General features: G+C 60.4%; 2 protein-coding genes across 4 annotated transcripts; both read left to right on the top strand.

Moving 5' to 3' along the window:
* Positions 1–1,028: 1,028 nt before the first annotated feature.
* LCN1 (lipocalin 1) lies at positions 1,029–5,391 on the top strand. Of its 2 annotated transcripts, XM_070595944.1 has the most exons (7): positions 1,029–1,444; positions 1,810–1,940; positions 2,464–2,534; positions 3,074–3,184; positions 3,979–4,080; positions 4,245–4,271; positions 5,233–5,391. In XM_070595944.1, exons 1-6 carry the CDS (start codon positions 1,355–1,357, stop codon positions 4,268–4,270), a joined length of 531 nt encoding a protein of 176 aa, XP_070452045.1. In that variant the 5' UTR covers positions 1,029–1,354; the 3' UTR covers position 4,271; positions 5,233–5,391. The 2 variants fall into 2 exon arrangements, with proteins under 2 accessions (XP_070452045.1, XP_008509992.2); XM_008511770.2 differs by lacking the exon at positions 5,233–5,391 and having other exon boundaries at positions 4,245–4,587.
* A 6,130-nt stretch (positions 5,392–11,521) lies between these two features.
* On the top strand, positions 11,522–15,186 carry LOC103545285 (epididymal-specific lipocalin-10-like). Of its 2 annotated transcripts, none has more exons than XM_070596340.1 (6): positions 11,522–11,788; positions 12,383–12,522; positions 12,856–12,926; positions 13,274–13,381; positions 14,309–14,407; positions 14,845–15,186. In XM_070596340.1, the coding sequence occupies exons 1-6, from the start codon at positions 11,678–11,680 to the stop codon at positions 14,871–14,873; spliced, it is 558 nt and encodes a 185-aa protein (XP_070452441.1). In that variant the 5' UTR covers positions 11,522–11,677; the 3' UTR covers positions 14,874–15,186. The 2 variants fall into 2 exon arrangements, with proteins under 2 accessions (XP_070452441.1, XP_070452440.1); XM_070596339.1 differs by lacking the exon at positions 11,522–11,788 and adding an exon at positions 11,827–12,305.
* The last annotated feature ends 7,421 nt before the right edge of the window (positions 15,187–22,607 follow it).

The following is a 22,607-nucleotide window of genomic DNA, read 5'->3' on the forward strand; positions in this document are numbered from 1 at the left end:
TCCAGGCGTCCTCATCACGCTCCTCTTCTAAAGTGTCTTCACTCGTCCCGCTCCCCGGAGTGAGTTCCGGTCCAGACCGCTCACCTTGAGCCTGTCTCTCTTCACCTGGTCTTGCTGTGGGTGATTTGGAGCGTGGGGCACCAGCTCCCTTTCGGGCGGGATGCGGAACCCATGCACGCTTGCCCCTTTGTCGCCTTGTTGTCATCGTGCTCCATCTGCCAGTTTTGTCGTAGCCTCTGCCTCCCACCCCCGGCCCAGGCGTCTGTTCTGCTGCCCGACAGGGGGGTGTGGGGACTCACAGAGAAAGTCGCTGCTCGGAAGACAGCTCGTCTCCCGTCTGCTTTGGAGGTGACATCACATCCTCTCACCTGCCTGGGCCAGGGCTGCAGCCCCACTCACCAGGCTGTGCTGCTCCTGCGTCCTGATTTGATGTGTGTGTGTGAGCATGTATGTATGTGCATGTTTGAGTGAATGAGTGTGAGTGTGTATGCATGTGTGTATCTGTGTGTGAATGCATATGCATATGTGTAAACGTGTGTGTATGTGTGTGAGTGTGTATGCATGTCTGTGTGAATGTGTGTATGCACGTGTGTCTGTGTGCATATGTGTCTGCGTGTAGGCATATGTGAATGTGTATGCATATGTGGCACGTGTGTGTGAATGTGTGTGTGTATACATATGTTCACATTTCCATCTACCTGTCCTGGTTTGCATTCTTTATCTCTCATCTGCTGCTCCTCTGTACGTGGAACAGAGAGGGTGTGTCAAAGTGACTACTTATTGCACATCTTGTCAGGAGTGTAGACATGCTCTTTAAACACACCCGTCATCACGCTCACATAGTAGGTCCCTCTTTCTGGATGCTGAATCTGAGGTTAAGTAGCCTGACCCAGGAGGGCCAGCTGAGACCAAGCCTGTGGCTCTAAGGTCCAGCCCACATCCTCTCTGGCAGCGAGCAGGTCAGCCCAGCCTGCGGTGACAGGCGGGAGGGGGGCCGCTGGCACTGCTCACGTCCCTCGGTGCCTCTGCTCACGGAAGCCTCCACTCCTGCACTCCGACTGCCCCTCCTCGATGCTGCCTGCAGATCCGTCCCTCTAGATGGTGGCGCTGCCTCGATGACCCTTCGTGGTTAACCAGAGCCGTTCAGCAACGTCCAACAATAATGACATTTCATCTGCTCCACTGCGGAACTGGCCACGGTTTATGGCCAGGAAGGGATTGTCAATTGTCTGTGCCAAGTTCCCGCGGGACCCTGGGCCAGCGGGTATAAAGGGCGGCTGTGTGAGAGGCCAGCACAGCCTCTCCGACCCCAGCAAGTGACCTGTCAGGTGGCCGTGAGCACAGACCCCTGGAGATGAAGACCCTGCTCCTGACCATCGGCCTCAGCCTCATTGCTGCCCTGCAGGCCCAGGACCCCCTGGCCTTGGGCGAGGAGACTCCGGACGTGAGGCCCAGATGGGGCAGGCTGGCTGGAGGCGGTGTGGGGAGGGGCAGAGACACTCATTTTAGGATCAGGCATTAACCCCTGGCCCTGAGGGAACGGTCAGACAGAGGGGTCTATGCCCGATGGCCCCAGGACACAAGAGGGCCCCTGGGAGCGAGGGCACTGGTGGTCCCGCTGACCTGCAGGGGCCGGGAGCCGGCATCTGGGTGGGTCTGGCGAGGGTGCCGGGCTTGTGCTGGGTGGAGTGGTGGGCTGGGAAGCGCTCCAAGCCCCCAGCCCTGGGGATGAGGTAGAGTCTGGGGCTGCAGAGCAGGAGGGGGAGGCCGTGGGGTCGGCCGGAGCTCTGATGGAGGGAACATCCCCAGGTCTCAGGGAAATGGTATCTGAAGGCCGTGACCGCCGACCAGGAGATTCCCGGGGAGAAGCCTGAGTTGGTGACTCCCATGACCCTCACGGTCCTGGAGGGGGGCAACCTGGAGGCCAAAGCGACCGTGAAGTGAGTGTCAGCCGGCTTGGTAGCTGGCGACGTCCCTCGGCCTTCCCTCCCCACATCAGGAGAGCCAGCATCTGTGAGGCGAGCAGACCACGCCGGTGTCCTTCTCAGGCCCTCCTACAACACTCAGCCCTGGCAGCTTTGGGGGAGCACCGCCATAGAGGGTGCCTCATGCGGGGGCACTGTGCAGGGGAGAGACCCCCAGACTTAGGGCACTGAGGAGGGGAGGGGCCGCAGATGGGACTCGTGGGCCGTGAGGGGCAGTGCTGGCTGATTGAAGAGGCTGCACCCCACCCCCCGCCCGGAGGGAGCCCCAGGGAGCTGTCACCCGTGACTGAAGGCCCAGCCAGTGCCTGGACTTGAGGTGGGAGAAGCGTGCTCCCCCACCAGGCCCACCTCGGACCCCAGGCTGCTGCTATGGGCATTGCCCTACGGCTGCTCCGAGGCAGGGGCAGTACGGGGGCTGGCTGTGTTTCCAAAGTGGGCACACCCAGGGCAGCATCACCACGTGGCTTCTGTGTTCCAGGGTGAGGGGTCAGTGCCAGGAGACGAAACTGGTGCTGGAGAAAACCAATGAGCCCGGCAAATACACGGCCGGTGAGTCTTGGAGCCCCAGCCAGGTGGCGCCCCACACACTGGGGGAGCCGGGGGCAGCCTGTGCATTTCTGGGGAGGCCTTTTAGCCTGAGAAGCCCCGCTCCTTTCTGACCCCATTAAATGCACACCCTCTCTCCCTCTGGTCAGTTTGCCCTGAAGATATGATCACTTGACACTAAGAGCCAGGAGGGACACATTGTCCCAGGAGGGACTGGACCGCCCAGGGGCCCCGCTGGGTTATGGCTGTGCCCACGTCAGGGGCGAGGAGCAGAGTCGTACCTGGTTGTTGGGGACTGAGCACCCCATGCTCCAACCCCATGCCCCGAAACCTCTCTGTGGTCCGTTGGTTGGGCATGTGACCCTCTTTCTAGTATGGGGCTCTCCCGGTGTGTTGGGTCCTCAAGAGGTGGAGACCTCACGGCCTGAGCAGCTGGGAGCATGTGGAAACTGGAGGGTCCGCCAGGCTGGGCGCTGGGCGAGCTCCAGGTCTTCCTGGAGGGTCACATGGCTTATTCAGCTCGTGCCACCGTCCTTCCGCAGACGAGGGCAGGCGCGTGGTGTACATCTCGCCGTCGAACGTGATGGACCACTACGTTCTTTACTGTGAAGGCGAGCTCCGGGGGAAGCAGATCCGGATGGCGAAGCTCGTGGGTGAGGGTCCCGCATCCCAGCGCCTGCAAACCCTCCTCCCTCCCCCTCCTCCCCGTGCCTCCTCCTCTTAGGAGAAGCCACCGGCGGCTCCTTCCAACTGCTTTTCCGGAAGGGAGCACTCATTCCCATCCCTGGAGCTCAGGATCCGGGTTTCCCAGTCTCGGTGTCTGCAGTGGGAACACAGGAGGGCAGAGGACCACTGTGGGGACAGGGATCCAAATGTCACAGAGGTCACTGGGTGGGCCACTCGTTCACAGGGACCACCCCTTGCAGCGTCCACCTCAGGAAGGAAATTCCAGCTCCTGGGGCTTAATTCCGGGATGGGGGGAGCTCAAGGAGGCATTGGGGCGTCAGGACTGTCTCTGCCTGAAGACAAGCGGTCCCCAGGGGCTCTCCTGCATGCTCCCCACCGCCAGGAGCGCAGCAGAAGTCAGTCCAGCGGGGACGGCACGGGGTCCAGGGGCCCCCAAGGGGAAGTGCTCTCCTCTGTGGCTGGGCAGGTCCTGCCGGTCGTCCTCACTCCAGGAGACCCCCAGGTGTGCTCATGAAGAGCACCCCGTTCCTCCCAGGCCTGCCGCACGGCGCCCACTGGGCACTCACAGCTCCCAGTCCTCTCTTTCCAGCCCAGCCCTCCTCCCGGCCGGAGGGACCTCGGGGTCCAGCCCCAACGTGGGTGCATGGTCTCCTGCCCGAGCTTCGCTGCGGCCCATCCATCTCTGCCTCAGGCTGGGCTGGAGATGCTAGCCTGCCCCCGTTCTGCCCCTCACCCTCGCGTCTCCCGATTTCACCGACAGGAAGAGACGCGGAGAACAACCAGGGGGCCCTGGAGGATTTTAAGACGTTCGCGAGAGACAAAGGGTTCGACCCGGAGAAGATCTTCACGCTCACGCGCCATGGTAGGGAGGACACCCTCGCCTGATCCTGCCCGGGCCCCGCACTGGGACGGACAGCAGAGCGAGTTTAGAGAACGCTAAATGTCCTTCCTGGGGTCACGTGACGTGTCGGCCCCGACTGATTCTCTGGGGTCTCCTGAGCCGTGTGTGTCTCCTTTTTTCTGCAGAAACCTGCTCTCCAGGAAGCGATTAGGGTAAGCGATTAGGGACGTGTGGTCTATCTCCCACCCCTGCTCCCACCGGGACAGGAGACCCTCTCGGCCAGGCTGGTGGAGAGCCTGCTCCTGGAGTCGCCCGGGCCCCTGAGCCTCGCCTGCAGATTCGGTCTCGCAGAGCAGTGCCCGGCAGTGAGGAAATCCCTCTGGAGTGAGCGCTCCAGGGGCTGGGGTGCTGGGGGAGACTGTTTAGCTCCTGACACCGCGGTGTGCCTGCCAGCAAGGGTGACATCCCTCCTCACCCCTGAGTAGTCATCGTGACTTTGTTTACCCAATGAGCTGCTTAAAAGATTCAGAAATACGGCACCCATGAGCGGGGTACTTCAGACCTCCTGGGGTCCTCACCAACTGCATGTCCTTTTGGAAACTGGAGTTTCAGTGACTTACCCAAGGTCACTGCCCAGGGGTGGGCAGAGCCAGAGCCCAGAGAGCAACCCCGTTCCCTCTTTGCCCTCCCGTTGGCTGGAAGTGGCCCCGACACACTTTCATACGAGAGCGTGGATGCTGCGGGCAGCCTACAGGACGGTCCCCTCGAGGTCCTCAGATCCAGCGGCCAGAGCCTGAGGACACAGCACCTACCCCCACACTGCAGCCCCCAGAACCCGGCGCCTGCCCCCACGGCAGCCCCAGAACCCAGCACCTCCCCCGACATGGTGGCCCCAGAACTCAGCACCTGCCCACACATGGCACCCCGAAACCTCGGCACCTGCCCACACACGGCAGCCCCCAGAGCCCAGCATTTGCCCCCACATGGCACCCCGAGACCTCGGCACCTGCTCCCACATGGCAGCCGCCAGAGCCTGGCTCCTGCCCCGATGATAGCCCCAGAACCCAGCACCTGCCCCGACACGGCACCCCCAGACCTCGGCACCTGCTCCCACACGGCAGCCCCTCCCGGCCTCCCCCGTCCTGGTCTCACTGACCCTCCCCCCCTCTCCAGGACGGGGGGCACCGTGGCTCCACAGCAGCCCTGAGGCGGCACCACCAGGACCCTCCGTCCTGCAAGACACAGAAGGAGCCCCTGACCAGGGGGCCTGGGTCACCTCCTGCCACCCCTCCTGCACCCCCACCCCCTCCTCCCCAGCCCTGCATCCCCCTCCTGGTTCCGCATAAAGAGCTTCAGCAGTTCCCGGTGCCTCTGCCTGTCTGTGGGTCCGTCGGGTGGGCTGGGAATGAGGAGGATGTAGGCAAGCTGGGGCGGGCAGGGCGGGAGGACCCAGCAGCGTCCTGGTTCTCTGTGGTGGGTGGTGCAGTCCAATGGGCATGAGGGTCCAGGCGGAGGGTTGGGTGCTGCCACTCTGCCGAGGGTCCTCTGGGGGCTTTCTGCAGGCCTGACGCCCACGAAGCCAGGTTCTGGTGGTCGTGTGGTCAGGGGCAAGGACCTGGTCCATGGGACTGCACACGTGTGACCTGTGACACTTGAGCTCAAACTGCCAGCTCTGCTTCCCCTGCACTGGTGGCAGTTCAGCTCACATCTCGGTTCGGCTCTTCCAGCCTTAGCTGGGCTCCCTGGGGCCTGCCCTGTGCGTCCGTGATTGAGGGGTTAGCCTGAGATGGGGGCAGCTTATGCACAGAACTTGGGGCTCTCCCTCTCCAGCTCTCTGCTTTCCAGGATTTCCTCCTTCACTTTCCTGCAGCTCTACTCACCCGGGACTCTGTCCTCTGGTTCATGAAGGCAGCAAGATCACAGGGTTTCTACCAGAGGCTTATCTGCTCCTCCTGGTGGAGACAGGGGCCTGCCTTCAAGACAAAAGCTATGAGCATGAGAAGCCCACCAAGTGCCGTTACCTTCCTCGGGGTGTTGACTGACCGACAGCATGTTTGCCGCTGGTCCCCTTCAGAGGGCTGTTTTCGTGGTCTGGGCAGAGGTAACAGTGCTACCTGGGGGAGGCTCGGACAGGTGCTAGCTGCCTGGCCATGAAGGGAAGTGGAACTTGCTGCCGTTTAGTAAAGGACCTGCACTTTACAATCCCAAGAAGAGGGCTCGCTTCAGATAAGAAATGGCCCAAGTCACCAAATTCTTCCATCTGCTCGTGGAGTTGCGTGTCACTGCTGATCTGGGGAATCTCACCCAGCTTTGTGCAGAGTCACGATGAAGAGAAAGCAGAACGTGGGGTCCTAGGTGAGGCTCCCCAGAGTCCGACCCCGCGCGGAGCACTCAGATCGTTCTACTTGTCAGTCCGGCCTGTGGTTGGCTGAGGGCTGACACAGGGACGTGACCAGCCAGCAATCTGGTCTGCACTGTGCTGGCCTGAGCGTGCACCTGCACCCAGAGAAGGCCACCAAGCGAGGAGTCACAGGGCCTCGCAGTAGGGAGCTGCCTGTGCGCAGCAAGGATGAGCCTGGGGAACAGGGTGGGGCCCTCACATTACTGCCTGCCCCCACCTTTACACTGCTCAGACACACTCAGCCCCAAGCCCCTGTCATGAAGCATCACAGATGTGGCCATCACAGCTCTTTCAGAGGGGAAAAGGTCTTTGGCGCGAAGATGAGCAGGAGAAGCGGCAGCCCCTGCTCTGCGATGGCTTCTGAGATGTCGTTGGCATCTGTCCCATGTCTGGGTCCCATTCACTCTTGAGGTTGCTTGCCAGGGGGGTGGGGTTGATCCGTACACTCACCTCTGGGGGTCCAAGGCCCTGGTTCTGAGCTCTTCCTGGACTAGGGCCCCTCCAGTTGCTTCGTCGTGGTCCCTGGGCGTGGGAGCACAGCAGGCGCTCCAGTGAGCCCCCGATTTCCAGGCTTGCTCCCCTCTGCCTCTATGAAGTGGCAGCAACTCGAGAAGCTCACAATAATCAGGGCCAATCAGCCGGCTGATAGGAAGCAACTCCTTTCTGTACCTGCTGGTCCGCCAGCACGAGGAGCCAACGACGACCTGGTGGAGGCCACCGCGGCAGGTCTGGTGGAGCGCGTGCCGTGGCTGCGCCTCCCCTCGCGGGAACCCAGAGCTCAAATCTCACGGAACCCAAAGCCACAGGGATGGAAATCTCATAGCTTTAAATGGTTCTGTTAGAAAAAAAGACGTGCTTAAGTCAACGGGCAAAGCCTTAACCCTAAGAGAAAAAAAGCAACTTATGCCCAACGTAAGAGAAGGGAAATAATAAGGATGAGAAGTCGACAATCGGGGAAGCCACGTGAGCACGCAGGTTGCACACGATGCCTGCGCCCCCTCGTGCTGTCCCTCGCCGTCTGACTCTGCCCACTTGTGGACGATGCCCGTCGGTCTCAATGCACATTCCTGGTCCTGTACGTGATGCCGCGGCCGCAGCCTGCGGATGCTTCTCCTCCGCAGCCGCCCGTGTCAGGCTCGTCAGTGGAGGGGGCAGGAGAGCACTGCGAGGGAGGGGCCCCTTCCAGGTTCCGGGGTGTCTGCTTTCTTCTTCTTTCTTCTTCTTCTTCTTCCTTCTTCTTTCTCCTGTGATGCTGGGCTGGCAAACAGGACACCTAGGGGCGTTCACCCAGTGAGTTCAGCAGCATCCCCATTGGCGGCTTTCCAGTGAGTTCCATGGGCTCCCTAACCCACCACCCAACCATGGTACCTCTCTGCCTTCCAGGGGCCATGGTCACCCCCTCTTGCGAGGTCTGAATCCCGTCCGCCTTTGTTCCTACACGGGGTGCTCGGCCTCTGCCTCGGGGAGGGGCACTCCGACACCTGCTGTTTCTGTACCCTGGGCAGCTCTCTTCACCTTTCGTACCCACCCCTGTGTAACCAATTATCAATTCTTTCTATTAAACTGTGTTCGGATGGCTGCATGCTTCCTCCCTCCTGACTCTCTGGTCAATGCAGGATCCTTTCTCCATTTTATGCTAAAAGCAGTTCTGGCATCTCGACCTCTGAGTGCCACCACGAGGCAGCTCTCAGCCTGCGGGAGCCGCCGCCGGCTGCCCAGGTCGCCCGTGAAATCCAGAATTTCTGGTACGCACACACGCACTGACAAATTCAGCTCCACCCAGAGTGAGCACGCAGCTCTCCTGGGGTAGCACCTTCAGAATCGAGTCCCACGTAGCTCCTCATGGAGGATCTCCAAGACGGCAAGTCAAGTGCTCTCGGGCAAGGGAGGAGGGAGGAGGGGTGACTCTGTTTGGGGAGGTTTGGCAGCTTGGGCAGGGGTGGTCGAGGTGCCCTCTTCACCTGAGATCACATAAATGTCCCCATTCTCTGTGTAGGGTCCCCACCCAGCAGAGCCAGACGCCCAGGGACGCACAGCCGTGAACTGTCTGGATGTTGACAGGGCTCACATCTGTGCCTGACCCTGCCCGTGTGAGAGGAGAATGACCTCAGAGGGGCCTCAGAGGGGCTCGGGCTGAAGCTGCCAACGGGATTGAAGCTGTTTGAGGCCCAGGGACAGGCGAGAGGAAGAGAGCTGTGGGGCAGCGCGTCAGAGAGAGAAGTGGGGCCTGGGTCCCAAACCCCGGCCAGGCCGGAGGGAGGGACCCAACCAAGGTGGACCAAGCCTCTTGAGCCCTGGGCCCTGGGGTCTCACACCGCCCAGAGCCCTCAGAGTGATCCTGTTTGAGGCGGAGTGTCCATCCTCCTGGAGAGATCCACAATCTGAGAGCTGAAGAGACTCAACGACTCCGTGCATCCCAGAATTGTTGAAGGACCGCGTAGCACACCGAAGGACTTGACCGTGCACTGGAGCTCCGGCCGTGAGCCCAGGTGACCAGTCGCTGCGCCCAGGGAGCATCAGCGCTACGGGGGGTGAGTTCCCATGACTGCAAACTCTGGGCTCGAAGCAGCACACACTTCTTACCTTATAGATCTGGAGGTCGGAAGTCCAAAATCAGTCTCATGGGGCTAAAGCGAAAGTGTCCACAGGGGGTTCCATTTGGAGGCTCCGGGAGAGTCCATTTCCTGGGCTTTTCCAGCTTCTAGAAGCCTCTGCACTCCTTGACTCGTGGCCCCTTCCTCCACCTTCACAGCCGGCCTTGTAGCATCTTCTCTCCTCCCTGGACCTCCACCCGTGTCCTTAGAATCCCCTTCTCCTTCTTGTACTTTCTCCGCCCCCTCCTCTTCTCTCTGTCTGTCTCTTCTGTCTTTCTCTCTTTCTCCCGCCTCCCTCTTTTAAGGATCCTGTGGTGGCATGGGGTCCACCCGGATAATCCAGGATGACCTCCCATCTCCAGATCCTTACCTTCCTCACATCAGCAAAGTCCCTTGTCCCATGTGAGGCAGCACATGGCTCTGGGGATTGGGGTGTGGACATCTTGGGCACTGCCATTCAGCCCACCACATGGAGAAATTGACACACAGTATACTGGGTTGTGGGTAAATGAAGTGGATGACCCGGGGAGCCATGAGTCCTTAATAGAAAACCACTAGGGAGTGACACAGAGAGACGTGGGGGCGTGGGGTGGGTGCGTTTACCTGCCTCAATGCCCCTGGACAAGGTGCCTTTTGCTGCCTAATTGCCCCTTTGCTTTGTGACTCTCCCTAGGGTTGAGCCCCATGTGTCGCAGGCCTCCCGGCCACCGGCCTCCGCCACGACGCGCTGGGGCAGTAAGAGCTGCCGGCTCTCCTCCTCCACGGTGTCCGCGTGTCCCGGGACACCCCTCCTGCATCCTGGGGGCTGCAGGGCTCCTGGGGGCCGCTCCTCTTCTCTGGAAAGTCTACGGATGCTCTTTCTTCCTTTCCAGTAGTTTCTAAACATCCTCTATTCTTGGAGCCCAAAAGCTTCCCAGGACGTGCCCAGCCCGGGTCTTCTCTCATGCCTTACAGCATGTTGAGCGTTTTCAACCTGCGCTCCCCAACGCCTGCGAGATTTCTGCAGCCTGGGGAGATTGTACAGTCTCCCGTCTCCTCTGGGATGTCTAATAGCCGCACGCAAGGACCCCTCAGCGTCCCCCAGGCCCTTTCTTGTCACCCGCGGCCTCCTGCTCAGCTCTGGACCCTGAGATCTCTTCTCTCCGCCTTCTTCTTTCCTCTGGGGGCTCTCTCTCTCCTCGACCTTGTCTCCCTAGTTTCTCCATGTGTAAACCGTGTACTGTCACTCCACAGTCTCATTTTGTCCTGTGACCGTCTCTTCAAGGGACATTTTGTCGTCTTGAGTCCATGGCATCCTCTGTCGCCTCCTGCACCTTGTTCATCCTGGAGAGCCGCCCGCAGTCAGAGCTCTGTGGATCCTTGCTGTGAGGGCCCTGCACCCCGTCCTGGGGCCCAGTCCAGGCTCGTCCACCTGCAGGCGACCCGTGAGTGTCGTAGGTCGGGCAGCCCCTGGCTCTGTGGACGTTTTGCTAGTCTCCTGCCAAGATTCCTGGAGGAAACCTGTCTGTCCCCAACCTCCGTGGGGCAAAGGCTACAGTCTTCCTGGCCTCAGGCTAGAAGGTTCCCGACTGTGTGCCCCCGTCTGGAGCTGGTCCAGCGCTGGCCGACCAGCAGCATCTTGCGGCATCTCACAGGGTGTGGCACTGCCCTTCCATGCAGGGCCTGGGGGCCCCTGGGAGCCCTGCTCCCTCCAAGAAGCTGCAGTGGACCCCTCCTGCCTGGCTCCTGCCCGACTCCTGCCCTGCCCTGGGCTCCAGGCCTTGCCTGTTGAGGGCCCAGCTGCCGCCCACCCGAGAGCCGATTCCCAGCTTGGAGAGGAAGCCCCGGGATGTCTCCAAACCCCCTTCTTCCCTCCTCTCTCCCTCTGACTTTGTTTCCCTTCCATTTCCGTCCTCGCTGTAGTTTCTTCCTGCTTCCGTGTGTGTGTCTCCACTGGTCTCTCCGGAGCTGGTTTCTTTCTCTGGATCTTTCTTGCCATTTCAAACAAGGCCTTGACTTTCATTATAACTTGTAACTGTTTGTTGGTCTCATATGTATGAAAGATAATGTTTCACTTAATAATTTGTTTATATCCTTATAACTGATTGGATTTCTATTGTTCACAGTTGGTTTTTAGTCTATTTTCTCGGGCTTTCTACATATACAATCACGTCCTCTGCCTGCATGGTTGTTGACTTCCGTCTTTGCTGTTTTTACACTTCTGTTTTTTTCTCTTGTCAACTTGCGCTATGTGCCTCTCTCCTGGGGGGGTTAGAACAGGAGGCCCGGGGTGTGACAGCTCCAAGAGACATTTGGTGACCCCAAGCCCAAGGGAGTGACCTCAGGAGCATGATGGTGCCAGGGACTGGGGGAGGGGAAGGGGTGAGCGTTTAATGGGCACAGAGGCTCCGTCTTCAGGGGCCTCCCAGACAGGCAGTGCCCACTGGCGGCTGTGCTGCCCCGAGGGCTGAGTGCCCGGGCCGGCCCTCTGTGCCTGGGGAGGAGAGGACCCAAAGCCCCCTCCCTCCCCGTCGGCCCACCCCAGGCTGGCCCGAGACTCCGGGTTGGCTGGATGCCACGGCTGGGCCAGGTGGGCAGGGAGATTTAAAGGCAGCATTGGGGCAGCTGAGGGAGGAGGGCGAGGATGGGGCCGGGGCGGCTGCTGCCCGTTCTGGCCCTGGCACTGGTGCTGGCTGTGGGGTCCCAGCCGCAGGAGCAGATCCCCAGGGAGGCCCACAACCTCAACTGGAACAAGGTAAGTCACGGGATCCCAGTCCCCGGGGCCAGGCGCCCGGGCACCCAGAAGAAATCTTCAAAGGGCCATCCGGACAGAGCGGGCAGCACCCTGAGGCTAATAGGAGGTTCATGGGCTCCATGGGCCGAGAGCCCCAACGAGTGGGCAGAGTGGAGGGCCCCAGACAGGTGCGGCCTGAGGTCACCTGGAGATGCCAGGTGGGCAGAGGGGAGGCGGAACGAGCAGGGCATGTTCTGGAATAACAAGACCACTGCCTGGGTGGACTGTTCCGGTGGGGTCGGCCGTGGGCACAGGCTGAGCGGACTGTGGGAGCGTGGGTTTGTGGCAGGAACAGTCAGTGGGCAGGGTGCAGGGGTGAGCTGGAAGGATGGGCCCCCAGGAGGACCACGTGAGAAGCCAGCTCACACGCAATGCCCACGGCCCAGCCCTGTGCTGCCTCGGGCCGGACCAGCTGGGCACCTGCCCTCCACGGCCTGGGGTGGGCAGCTGTGGACTCTGGTGGTGGGCTGGGCCTCAGGCAAGTGTCACTCGTCCCATGAGTTCTGGGGTCCAGGCTGGGAACTAACCTCTGTGCTTCCCCCTCCCTCTCTGCAGTTTGCAGGGTTCTGGTACATTCTTGCCATCGCCTCTAATGCCCCAGGATTCTTGCCAAGCAGAGACAAGAGGAAGCTGGGGGCGTGCATGGTGAGGGTTCACAAAACGGGCCAGCTGAAGGTGGTCCTCGCCTTCAACCGGTGAGTGTGCGAGGGTGGGGTCCTGGCACGCCCTTCGCAGACCCCTGGCTGCATCTCCCCTTCCCCAGGTGAGGGGCAGCCAGACCCGTGGTGGGTCTGGAAATCCCACAGGGATCCCCACAGCCCAACCGCCATCACTTCCTGCCCCTAAAGTCGAGAAGGCTGCCTGGGAGAGGCCTCTGCAACCACGGGCACTCGGCAGGTGGGGTTGTTTGGAGCATTTCCCATATGCCATGGGACCCCACCAACCCTGGTCCAAATTGGAAAATTCCAGAACAACTGAGCCAAGAAGGGGCTCGCTGGCCGCGAGCTCTCAGCACCCCGGCCCTGCAGGTCGCAGGGGTGCCAGTCCCACACGTTACTTCTGCGGAAAGACAGGAAGAAGGCCGTGTTCAGGAACACCCGTACGTCTGATGGCCCGGCCCGAAGAAAGACCTGGGGTGGGAGAGTCCTGGCTAAGGCCACCGAGACACTGGACGTGATGCCCCTGACCACACTGCCCCCAGCTGCCCCTCTGCCCCCGAGAACGTGGGTAGGCAGGACAGACACCCAAGCACAGGGTGGCCGGGCTGGCCGTGGTCCCCGGGCCTCACCTTCCCAGAGCCACATGGCGCGCGTGCGCCCAGGCTGGGCCTGGAGAGAAGGATCAGGTGGCTCTGCGACCGACCCCTTCCAGACCCCAACTGGGCGGCCGGTGCGTGGGCGGGCGGTCCAGGCGCAAGCAGCGGCTCTGTGCCCTGTGCCCCTGCAGTGAAGGGCATGGAGGGCTTCGGCGTGCTGTGCACCGACCACAGCTCCGGCCTCCTGCACCTGCGTCTGGGCCGGGCCGGCCGCTCCTCCAAGACCCTGCTGCTCTTCAGTGAGTCCGGCCGCCCCCAGCCCCTGGCCTGGGCCTCCTGGGCAGCGAGTGTGGAGGGTGCGGGCAGGGAGGGGCACCGAGGGGGACAGAGGGGGACCGAGGAGGGTGGAGCTCAGAGGTGAGGACATTGGCAAGAGGGAGGCCTCTGCCCAGGCAGCTCGGTGCCACCACAGACCAGCACAGACCGGGTGCTTCCACGCAGACACGTGGTCCTAGCAGCTCAGGGTCCAGCACGCTGCGGGCCTGGCGGGGACCCTCTGCCTGCTTTGCAGACGGCCGCATTCTCGCTGTGCTCGCATGCCTGGGGAGAGAGGTCTGGTCTCCTTCTTCCCCCAGGGGCACCAGTCTCATCACAAGGACCCCACACTCACGTCCCCGTCTGACCCTAATTACCTCCCAAGGGCCCACCTCCTGACCCCATCACACAGGGCTTCAACATGCAGTCCACAGGGGTCAGTCACAGCCCAGGAGGTGCAGGCTGCAGCAGGGGTGACGTGGGGCTGGGTTGGGGTGGGTGGACAGAGCTTGGGGCCCTGGACATCGAGACCACACAGGCAAGTCTTGGAGGTGACCACAGCACGGTGAGTGGGGGAGGCCACTGGCCACTGCAAAGGGGGCAGTCAGAAAGCAAAAGTAGCTGCCCCCCACAGGCTGACAGTGGGAGGAGGGGAGGAGAGGCAGTGGTGACAGCAAAGGCTGGATGTGGAGCCCTGAGGATGTTTTGCCTGGGGGTGGGCTGGGTGGTGTGGAAGTGACCGGGGTCGGGGAGGGGCATGACCCCACTTCCAGGCACCCCAGTGGGTGGGATGAGCAGCCCTGTTGGAGAACGTGGGAAATGCCCCCTGAGGCTGTGGGCTGTGGGGGTCCGGTGCAGCCCCAAATGGCCGGACCTGGAAACTCTGACATGACTCTGCTTTCCAACCGCAGGCAGACAGACCACATCCAGCTTCCCAAGCATGAAAAAATTCGTAGACACGTGTGAGATGTTGGAGCTCACAAAGAGTGCAACCATTCTCCCAAAAGACGGTAAATACAGTTGCAAGGCTCTGGGTCCAGGACAACAGCGTCCTGGCCCCACCTGCCCATCCCACTAGAGAGCTGACTCACATGGGGAAGGAGAGATGAGAGGATGACAGTGCCACCTTTTTAAAGATCTGAAGCCAACTGTGAAGGCACGCCTGCATGTGCGTCCCCATGCCCGCCTCCTGGTCCTCTACCAGCATCAGCTTGTCACCCCGGCAGGCCCTGCACAGGGAGCAAGAGGCGGTGCCCAGGGCACAGATGCTCTGTCTGATCGGGTCGCTGAGGCTGTGGCTAGAGGACCAGGGGCTGCGTGGCTCTGCCCTCTGCGGTGCCCAAGACTAGCATTTATGAAACGAGGGTGAGCCAGCACGTGTCACGGGCAGAGGTGGGCTCCCTGAGAGCGGCCCCAGCCCTCTCATCGCCTCTCTCCTCTCCCACAGCCTCCTGTGCGCACACCATCCTGCCGTGAGAGGGAGCCGCCCGCCTGCTCTTTCCTTCGGGGCTTGGCTTGCGGTCCCCCTAGACCCCCGGAGTGTTGTTCCAGGTTGCAGGTCTCATACCCATATGCTTGTTGAGAAGCCTTTGGTGACCCCAGGACATTGAAGGTCTGGAACCCAGGGCCACGGCTCTAGCCCAAAAGGAATCTTTCATGATCATCGAGCTGACTGGGCAAGGAGATGCCAAGCCAGACCCCTTCTTCCTGTGTCCTCCAGACCACATGGCAGAAAGATGCTGCTGTCCCCCATCTGCTGTGAAATAGACCACGGTCTGGTCCAGTGTCATCCTTGCCATGTGCCTTCTCTGTAGAGTCTATGCCACCGTTCTCTGTGTCCTTGACATCCTACACTTCCTCAGGAAGCTGTTCACTGCTTGACCAAACATTTCCAAGCACCTATCATGTGCCAGGCATGGTGCTGGCTGCTGGAGGAGAGCAGGGAGCAAATCTGCACAGTCCCCGCAGAACCAATGCCTTATCAGGAGAGGCGGACGCTGTGCAGACACCCAGGCACACGAGGACAGACTCAGAGAAACAGATCTGGAGGCAACAAGTGCAGAACAAGGGCAGGGCTGACTCTCTCCAGGTGAGGGAGGAGGGGTCAGGGAGAGCTTCTTGGAGGAAGCGGCATTTGAGCTGAGAAACGGAGAGTGGTGGGAGTTAAGTAAGTTATGGTGGGGCTGGGGGAGCAGGACATCCCCGGAAGAGGAAACTACCTTTGAACCCCAGAGTGTTGGAGACGGAGGGAAGCACGTGGACTCAGGGGCCATGCGGAAGGGCGACGTCATGGTGGGAAAGGCAGGCGAGAGAGGTGGTTCAGTCCCAGGAGAGGGAACCCCAGAAGAGCAGGGCTGGGGCTGAGGTTGGAGGAGCTCCAGGGCCCCCTGTTGGAGTGTCTTGTAGGAGCTGGAGTTCAGAGCGGGGATCTAGGTGGCAGAGAGACACTCTGGAGTCCCTGATCTGTATTTGGTAATGGACGTCACAGCACGGATGAGATCATCTAAGGAGAAAATAACAGGATGGAATCAGTCAGCCACAACCGTGTAACAGACAACCCCAAAGCCTCTGAGCCATAAAGCAACACAAGGTCACTTAGCTCTCCCATCTGGGTGTCAGCTTGGGACCGGCTGATGTTGGTGGGTCTCTGTTGGGCGGCTCTGCCGATCTCCGCTGGGTTTGCTCTTGCAGTTTGGGTTGGAGGTGCAACCAGGAGGTGGGTTGGTTGGGGCTGGCTCATCAGAGGTGGCTCTGCTCCACACGTCCCTCATCCTTTACCCGGTGGGCTAACCAAGACATGTTCATCCCACAGCAATGACGAAGGCACAGCAGGTCAGGAAAAACTCGAGTCCTTTAAAGACTCAGAACAGGCGCACTGTCATTTTCGCCTCGTCTCTGAGTCAAGTCACAGTGCCAAACCCAAAGGCAGGAGGCCGGGAGATGCACTTCGCTTCTCCAGTGGGAAGCCCTCGGCTAAGGGCGCGGGGGCAGGAAGGGGGGACAGGCCAGCCCCCACGCACAGTCTGCACCAGCTCTCACTCTCGGCCACAATCCTTCAAGCCACCTCTGCGGGTCGTGTCTTCACCCCACCTTCCGTCTCAGCTCCCCCAAGCCTCCTCAGATCAGGGCAGCGGGCTTGAATCTGGGGGCCTGGGGTCTACATCCTTCAGCGGCTCCTCTAGATTGCACGCCTTTGAACTAAATGCGAAGTCATCGGACTCCCACATGCTCACCCCCCACGGTGGGACAGAGGGCAAATGACTTCGACACGCCCTGCATGAGAAAGAAGAATGGGGGACACAGCAGCCGCGGCCCATGGCAGTTCTGCAGTCCCGCTGGGACAACACTGCCGGGTCTCGTTACTCTGGGGGTGGGGTGTTCCCAGAAGTTTATGTTGGGGTCATGGTCCATTGACCTCTTGGCTCTGTCCTCTGAGACCCCCTTCCTTTTCCACGTGCCCCTCACTCGCTCTGGCCACCACTGAAGGAGGTGCTGGGACCTGCACCTGATCCCTTGTGGAAATCAGAGCCTTTCTCCTCTTTGCACCACCCAGTCACTGCTTTTGCCAACACAGCTCTTTCAAGTGCTTTGTGGGTTTTCTATGTACCTGGTTCTGATTTACTCCAGGTGCCAAAAGCCACATCCACAGTTCCTTAGGAAACTGCCTCTTTCTCCAGATTTGATTATGAGAGTTTTGGGGTCACCAGCTTGCTGACGGACTGTGTCTCAAGCAGCCTAGAACCCTCTGGGACAGCCCGAAAATCTACTTGGCACACCTTAAATCTTTCAGAGGTCCTGACCGTTGACTTGCAGAGCCTCAAAATGAATTCATTTGGGAACGGCCAAAAGAATTGCAATTCAGATACGCAAACTACCGTGAGCCATAAGCAAATCTGGAGAACACGGGAGGGAGCTGCTTTTATAGAGAAAAGGGGCAGAGGGCGGGGCTGCTCTAAAGGAAAGTCTGCTGGGGAGAGGATCAGACCAGGGCAGCAACAGCTTCTCATTGGCTGGGCTGCAGTGTTTCTAATTGGCTGGGCTGCAGCGTTTCTGATTGGCTAGGTTGTGGCATTTCTGATTGGCTGGGCTGCAGTGTTTCTGATTGGCTGGGCTGCTGGGTTTCTGATTGGCTGGGCTGTTGCTAGGTCGGCAGAGAAATCTTCCTTCTGTAGTAAAGTAGTTTTACTTCCTGTCCAAGATGCAAGTGTGTGTCTCTTCCTGTTCTGTGCGATTGATGTGTGTAATGGGGTATGAGAGCTCCCCCTGCAGGCCCTCCCCACCCAGTTTAGTTAAGGTTTCTTTATTAATTTCCACATGATGAAACACGTCACACGACATCCTGATTCAGTTTGTCCCCCAGGCTGGGTCTGCCTGCAGCATCTGCATTTGGTTTTGTTCCATCTGTGTTTTAATGGCCATGTCGCCACGTGGGCACACTCACACACTCACACACACACACACACACACTCTGACTGCCCGGCTGGGGGTCAGAAGGGGAGCCTACCCTGGGGAAGTGATGGGGGAAAGAAGAAAGGGGTGGAGGAGGCTCTGCCGTGGGGCAGGGACATCCAGTCCCCTAGCCGCACGCAGGGCCCATAGCATGGGGAGGGGGAGAGATGCCAGGCTGGTGGGCAGGGGGTCCCCAAGGTGCCCAGGGGGCTGCCTGGGCCAGGCCATCCCCAGAGCAGCCTGCAGAGGACAAGGTCTGGGAAGGAAGGAGGAGGGCAGGGCCAGGCCCGGGCCTGGAGGGAGGAACTGGCTGCCTATGCTGTGTGACAGCACTGCCCTAACTTAGTGCTTACAAGAACATTGACCATCTCACAGCTTCTGTACCAGGATCCAGGCTCCTCAGCTGGGAGCCCCTGCCTCAAGGTCTCCCAGGAGCCTGAGGCTGTGGTCTCAACTGAGGCTCAACTGGGGCAGGGTCTGCCTCTGAGATCATTCACGGGGCATTGGCAGGATTCCATTTGGATGGGGGGGAGTCCCAGATCTTTACCGTCTGTGGGTAGTGACCTTCTGTCAGTTCTTTGAGCTGGGGCCTCATAGGGCAGCTCATAATATCTGATCTTGCTTCTCCAGAACAGTGGATCCCAGAGACAGAGAGAGAGACAGATAGACAGAGACAGAGAGGAGATGCAGAGAGAGTCAGAAAGAGAGACTCACAGAGTGCTGGGAGCCACTGTGGGGGCTGCCTCCCACCTAGGCTGAGATGAGCACTTGGACCTGAGTCTAAACAGAATAGGAGGAGCCGGGAGGTTGTATGCTGGGGGGACGATGTCTGAGTATCACTTCATTTCAACCCTCCCCGGGGGGACCAGGAACAGGCGGGAGGGGAAGTGACTCCCCAGACCCCAGAGCAGACCCAGGCCTGTGTGGCTCCGTTCTCTGTACACCCAGCCCTTGTGTCATCCTTTTGCTGCTAGGTCTGTGCACGAGCCACATGTGACAGCAGCCCACAGGTTGACAGGCTCTGCACGCACTGACAGGTCTGTACACCTGATGACGTCCTTAGGAAGCAGATGCCAGAACGACCCCCACTGTGCAGCTGGGGAGACTGGGGAGGCCTGAGAGTCCCACGGCTTGTCCAGGGTGACGTCACTGGGGAGGAGGAGGACCCAGGTCTGAACCCGGCTCTGCGTCCTCAAAGCTGGGGCCCTGGTTGCACCCAGGCCTCCCCGGGGGCTGTGGGGTGGGCTGTGTTGGGGTGACTGTGTGTGGACAGGCGGGGGGTGGAGGGCGAGCAGTCAGCAGCCCAGGGGACCATGGGGACGTCTTGTGTGAGGAGGAAGCATCGGTCAGGGGACCCCAGGCAGTGACCTCACCAAGCCCAACAGAACATGGCACCCCAGGGATGAGGCACCCACATCCCAGAGACAGTTCCCCCTCAGCTCACTTAGCTGGAGAGGGTGGAGTGACCAATGTGTTTCCGTGCTGCATCCCCACGTCCCGAGGCCGCAGCCTCAGGGAAGCCCGCGGTGAGAGCATCTTCCGACGGTGCAGAACTTGGGTCCCGTCTCACCCCAGACGCCTCTGGCCCTTTACCCAGAGGGACCCAAAGTAACACAAGGAGGCCCAGGGCAGGCCAGTCCAGAGCAGGCCACCACTCTTATCCCACCTGGCAGCCTATGTCCCCTCTCCATGTGTGTGTGTGGAAGGAGGGGTTCTTGTGGGGTGGGAGGCCCTGGCCGAGGGCAGCGGGGGGCTCTCAGTGGGGTCACATGCGCAGGAACAGCGCACGGTGACTGGTCCTTACCGGGCCTCTGTTCCCCAAGCGAGTTATCGCTGACTCCTCCCACAGCCCACGGCGGGGGTTGCTGTCCTCATCTTACCAAGAGGACCCCAAGGCTTAGAGACCTGCCCCTCTGTGCCCTACAGAGCAGCAGAGCCAGGATTTGAGCCCAGGGCCCGTTAGACCCCACGGGGCTGCCGCTCGAGCAGTGGGAGGGACCTCTGGGCTCCAGAGTCCAAGAAGCCTCGGTCCTGGTGCCCAGGGAGACCCCATCCTGTGGGGTATAGCCTGGCCCTGGTACTGGGGGGGCCCAGGGTGCCCAGGGCCAGCCCTTCCCCGGCCACCACGCCCAGCCCCAGGCAGAGGGGGCGGCTCTGTCCCTTGAGTCCCGTGGGGGCTGGAGCCCTGGAGGGTGTGGTCCCCAGGCCGGCAGGACCCCTGAGCCTCAGGAGGCCACAGTGCAGGACAGCAGGTAGAATGACCCAAAGTCAGGGAGGCGGGGGTTCCAGTCCCTGCTCAGCCCCTCTCTGGCTGGTGACCCCAGGCGAGGCTCTGAGCCTCAGTTTCCCCATCTGTGAAATGGGGAAATAATGGGCCTCCTGATGGGTTGTTGGGAGAATTCCCTGAGGAATGACTTGTGGATCTCTGTCCGGTGCCTGGAGCATGTTGAGTCACCTGCCAGGCTGTCACGGCGGTCCTCCAGGCCACAGGGTCCTGGCACTCAGGCGCCCTCCTGCTGCCCTGCTCCCAGGAATATTCACTGCTATCTGAGGAGCTGAAGAAGATCCAGGACGACAGCACGTCGCAGGAGAAGGAGGCTCAGCGCTGGAAGGACAGCTGGACAGGCTCCGTGCAACTACCTGAGGCCTGTGCTGTGATGTCCTCCGACCCCACTATGAATAAAGGCTCATCCTCTAAGGACTCCTGTTCTGTGGTTTCATCCACTCATTCCATCCTTCACTCAGCACACATTAATTCAGCCCTGCCACGTGTCAAGCTTCATCAGTGAGCACAACCCTCCATCACATGGGTGGGCTGCATCTAATCAGTTGAAGGTCTTCAGAGAAAACAACTGTGGTCCCCCTGGAACGAGAGAATTCTGCTTCCAGAGTGCCTTCAGACTCAAGCTTCAACATCAGCCTCTCTGGGTCTGCAGCCTGTGGCCTGCCCTGCAGATTTTGGACTTGCACCTCCACAGTCACATGACCTACTTCCTTAAGGTAAATCTCCGCCCGTATATGCACATCCCATACAGAGCCTCACCCTTCGAGGGGCTGAACAACAACCTCAGGAATCCCAGCCTCAAGGGGAGGTCTCCCTCCTGCCAAAGTGAAGGTGTTGACCGAGAAGCAGTGGGACCAGATGCTGAGAACGGGGCATCTGGGAGGATGCTGATGAAGCCGGGGTTACGGACTCTTCACCTCCACGGAGTGCTCCTTCCAGGAGAGGAGGCCGCTCCTTCCCACCGGAGGACACGAACCCTGCCTGGCCTGGGCACATTGGAATGAAGCCCCTGCAGCAGGGGCCTTGCAAGGCGCTCCTGATTCTCCTCGGGACCCAGCATCACCGCCCTCCTGCACTGCCTCAGCCGAGGAAACAGCCAACCAGAAGCCACACCGCCTTCCCGGAGGAACAGAGGTGAGAGCCGCCAGCGAGGGCTAGACTGACTCTTCTCACCGATGGAGCCTGTGCCGCAGACTGTGGGCCCTGGAGGGTGGCCGCGGTTACAGCAGCTTCCCTGGGGCGTGACCCGCCCTGGGAGCTGCTTGCACCATGTGTGGGTTCACTGCCTGAGCCGATCAGCACGTCCCCTGCCACCCAGCATGCAACCCCTGATCCAGCTGCCGCCTTTCCCATCCCTTTCAGCAAAGACCCCAGAAGCAGTCTGCTGTCAGCTGTGAGGCCAGTCAGCGACACACAGGCACTGTCCCGCCTGAGGGGTGCATTACCTCCGCAGCCTGATGTCACAGTTTAGTTCTCAGGGATCCCGGGCACCTTTCCTTCCACAAGACAGGACACTGGTCCATTTCATTGAGGACAGTATGCTGATGGGGTCTAAGAAGCAAGAAGCAGCAACTAGTCTAGACTTACTGGTAAGACGTTTGCATGTCAGAGGGTGGGAGACGGACCCAATGAGAGCTTCGGGGCCTCCTTCCTCAGTGAAATTTCTAGGGGTCCCGTGGTGTGGGCATGGCAAAACAGCCCTTCCAAGGTGAGGGACACATTGTTGACACTGGCCTCTCCCACAACCAAAAAAGGACCCAAGGCCAGTGTGGGCCGCTCTCAGTTAGGAATAAACACGTTCCTCATGTGAGCACACTGCTCTGGCTCATTTACCAAGTGACTCAAGAAGCTGCCAGTGTCGAATGGGGCCCAGACGAGAGAAGGCTCCTCAGCAGGTCCAGGCCACTGTGCAAGCTGCTCTCCACTGGGGCCGCACGAGCCGGCAGGTCCAATGGTGGTGCGGGTCAGCGGCAGCTGGGAGTGCTGTTGGCGGCCTCTGGCAGCCCCTCCAGGGGAGTCACAGTGCGGGCCCTTGGGATTCTGGAGCAGAGCCCTGCCATCCTCTGCAGAATATTGTCTTTGGCAAAATGGCTCTTGGCCGACTGCTGGGCCTTGGCAGAGGAGGAATGCTTGACCATGGGCCACCAGGTGACCACGTGATCTGAGCTGCCATCATGAACTGGGCATTATCTGACCCACATTCTCTCTCCCAGCCTGCACCTCGAGCTCAGGAGGACTTCCCCGGTCCCCCTTCCTGCCACACCACCTTCTCTCTCCCGGCCTGTCCCTCAGGCTCAAGAGGATGTCCCCGGTCCCCCCTCCTGCCACACCACCTTCTCTCTCCCGGCCTGCACCTCGGGCCTCAGGACTTCCCCGGACCAGTTGACAAGGAAGAGAAAGCCTGGGCCTGGATTCCAGATGGTTCTGCTCGGAACACAGACACCACCCGAGGGGACAGCTGCCGCACTCCAGCCCGT

Source organism: Equus przewalskii, chromosome 26, assembly GCF_037783145.1.
Source record: "Equus przewalskii isolate Varuska chromosome 26, EquPr2, whole genome shotgun sequence".
Taxonomy (NCBI): Eukaryota; Metazoa; Chordata; class Mammalia; order Perissodactyla; family Equidae; genus Equus; species Equus przewalskii.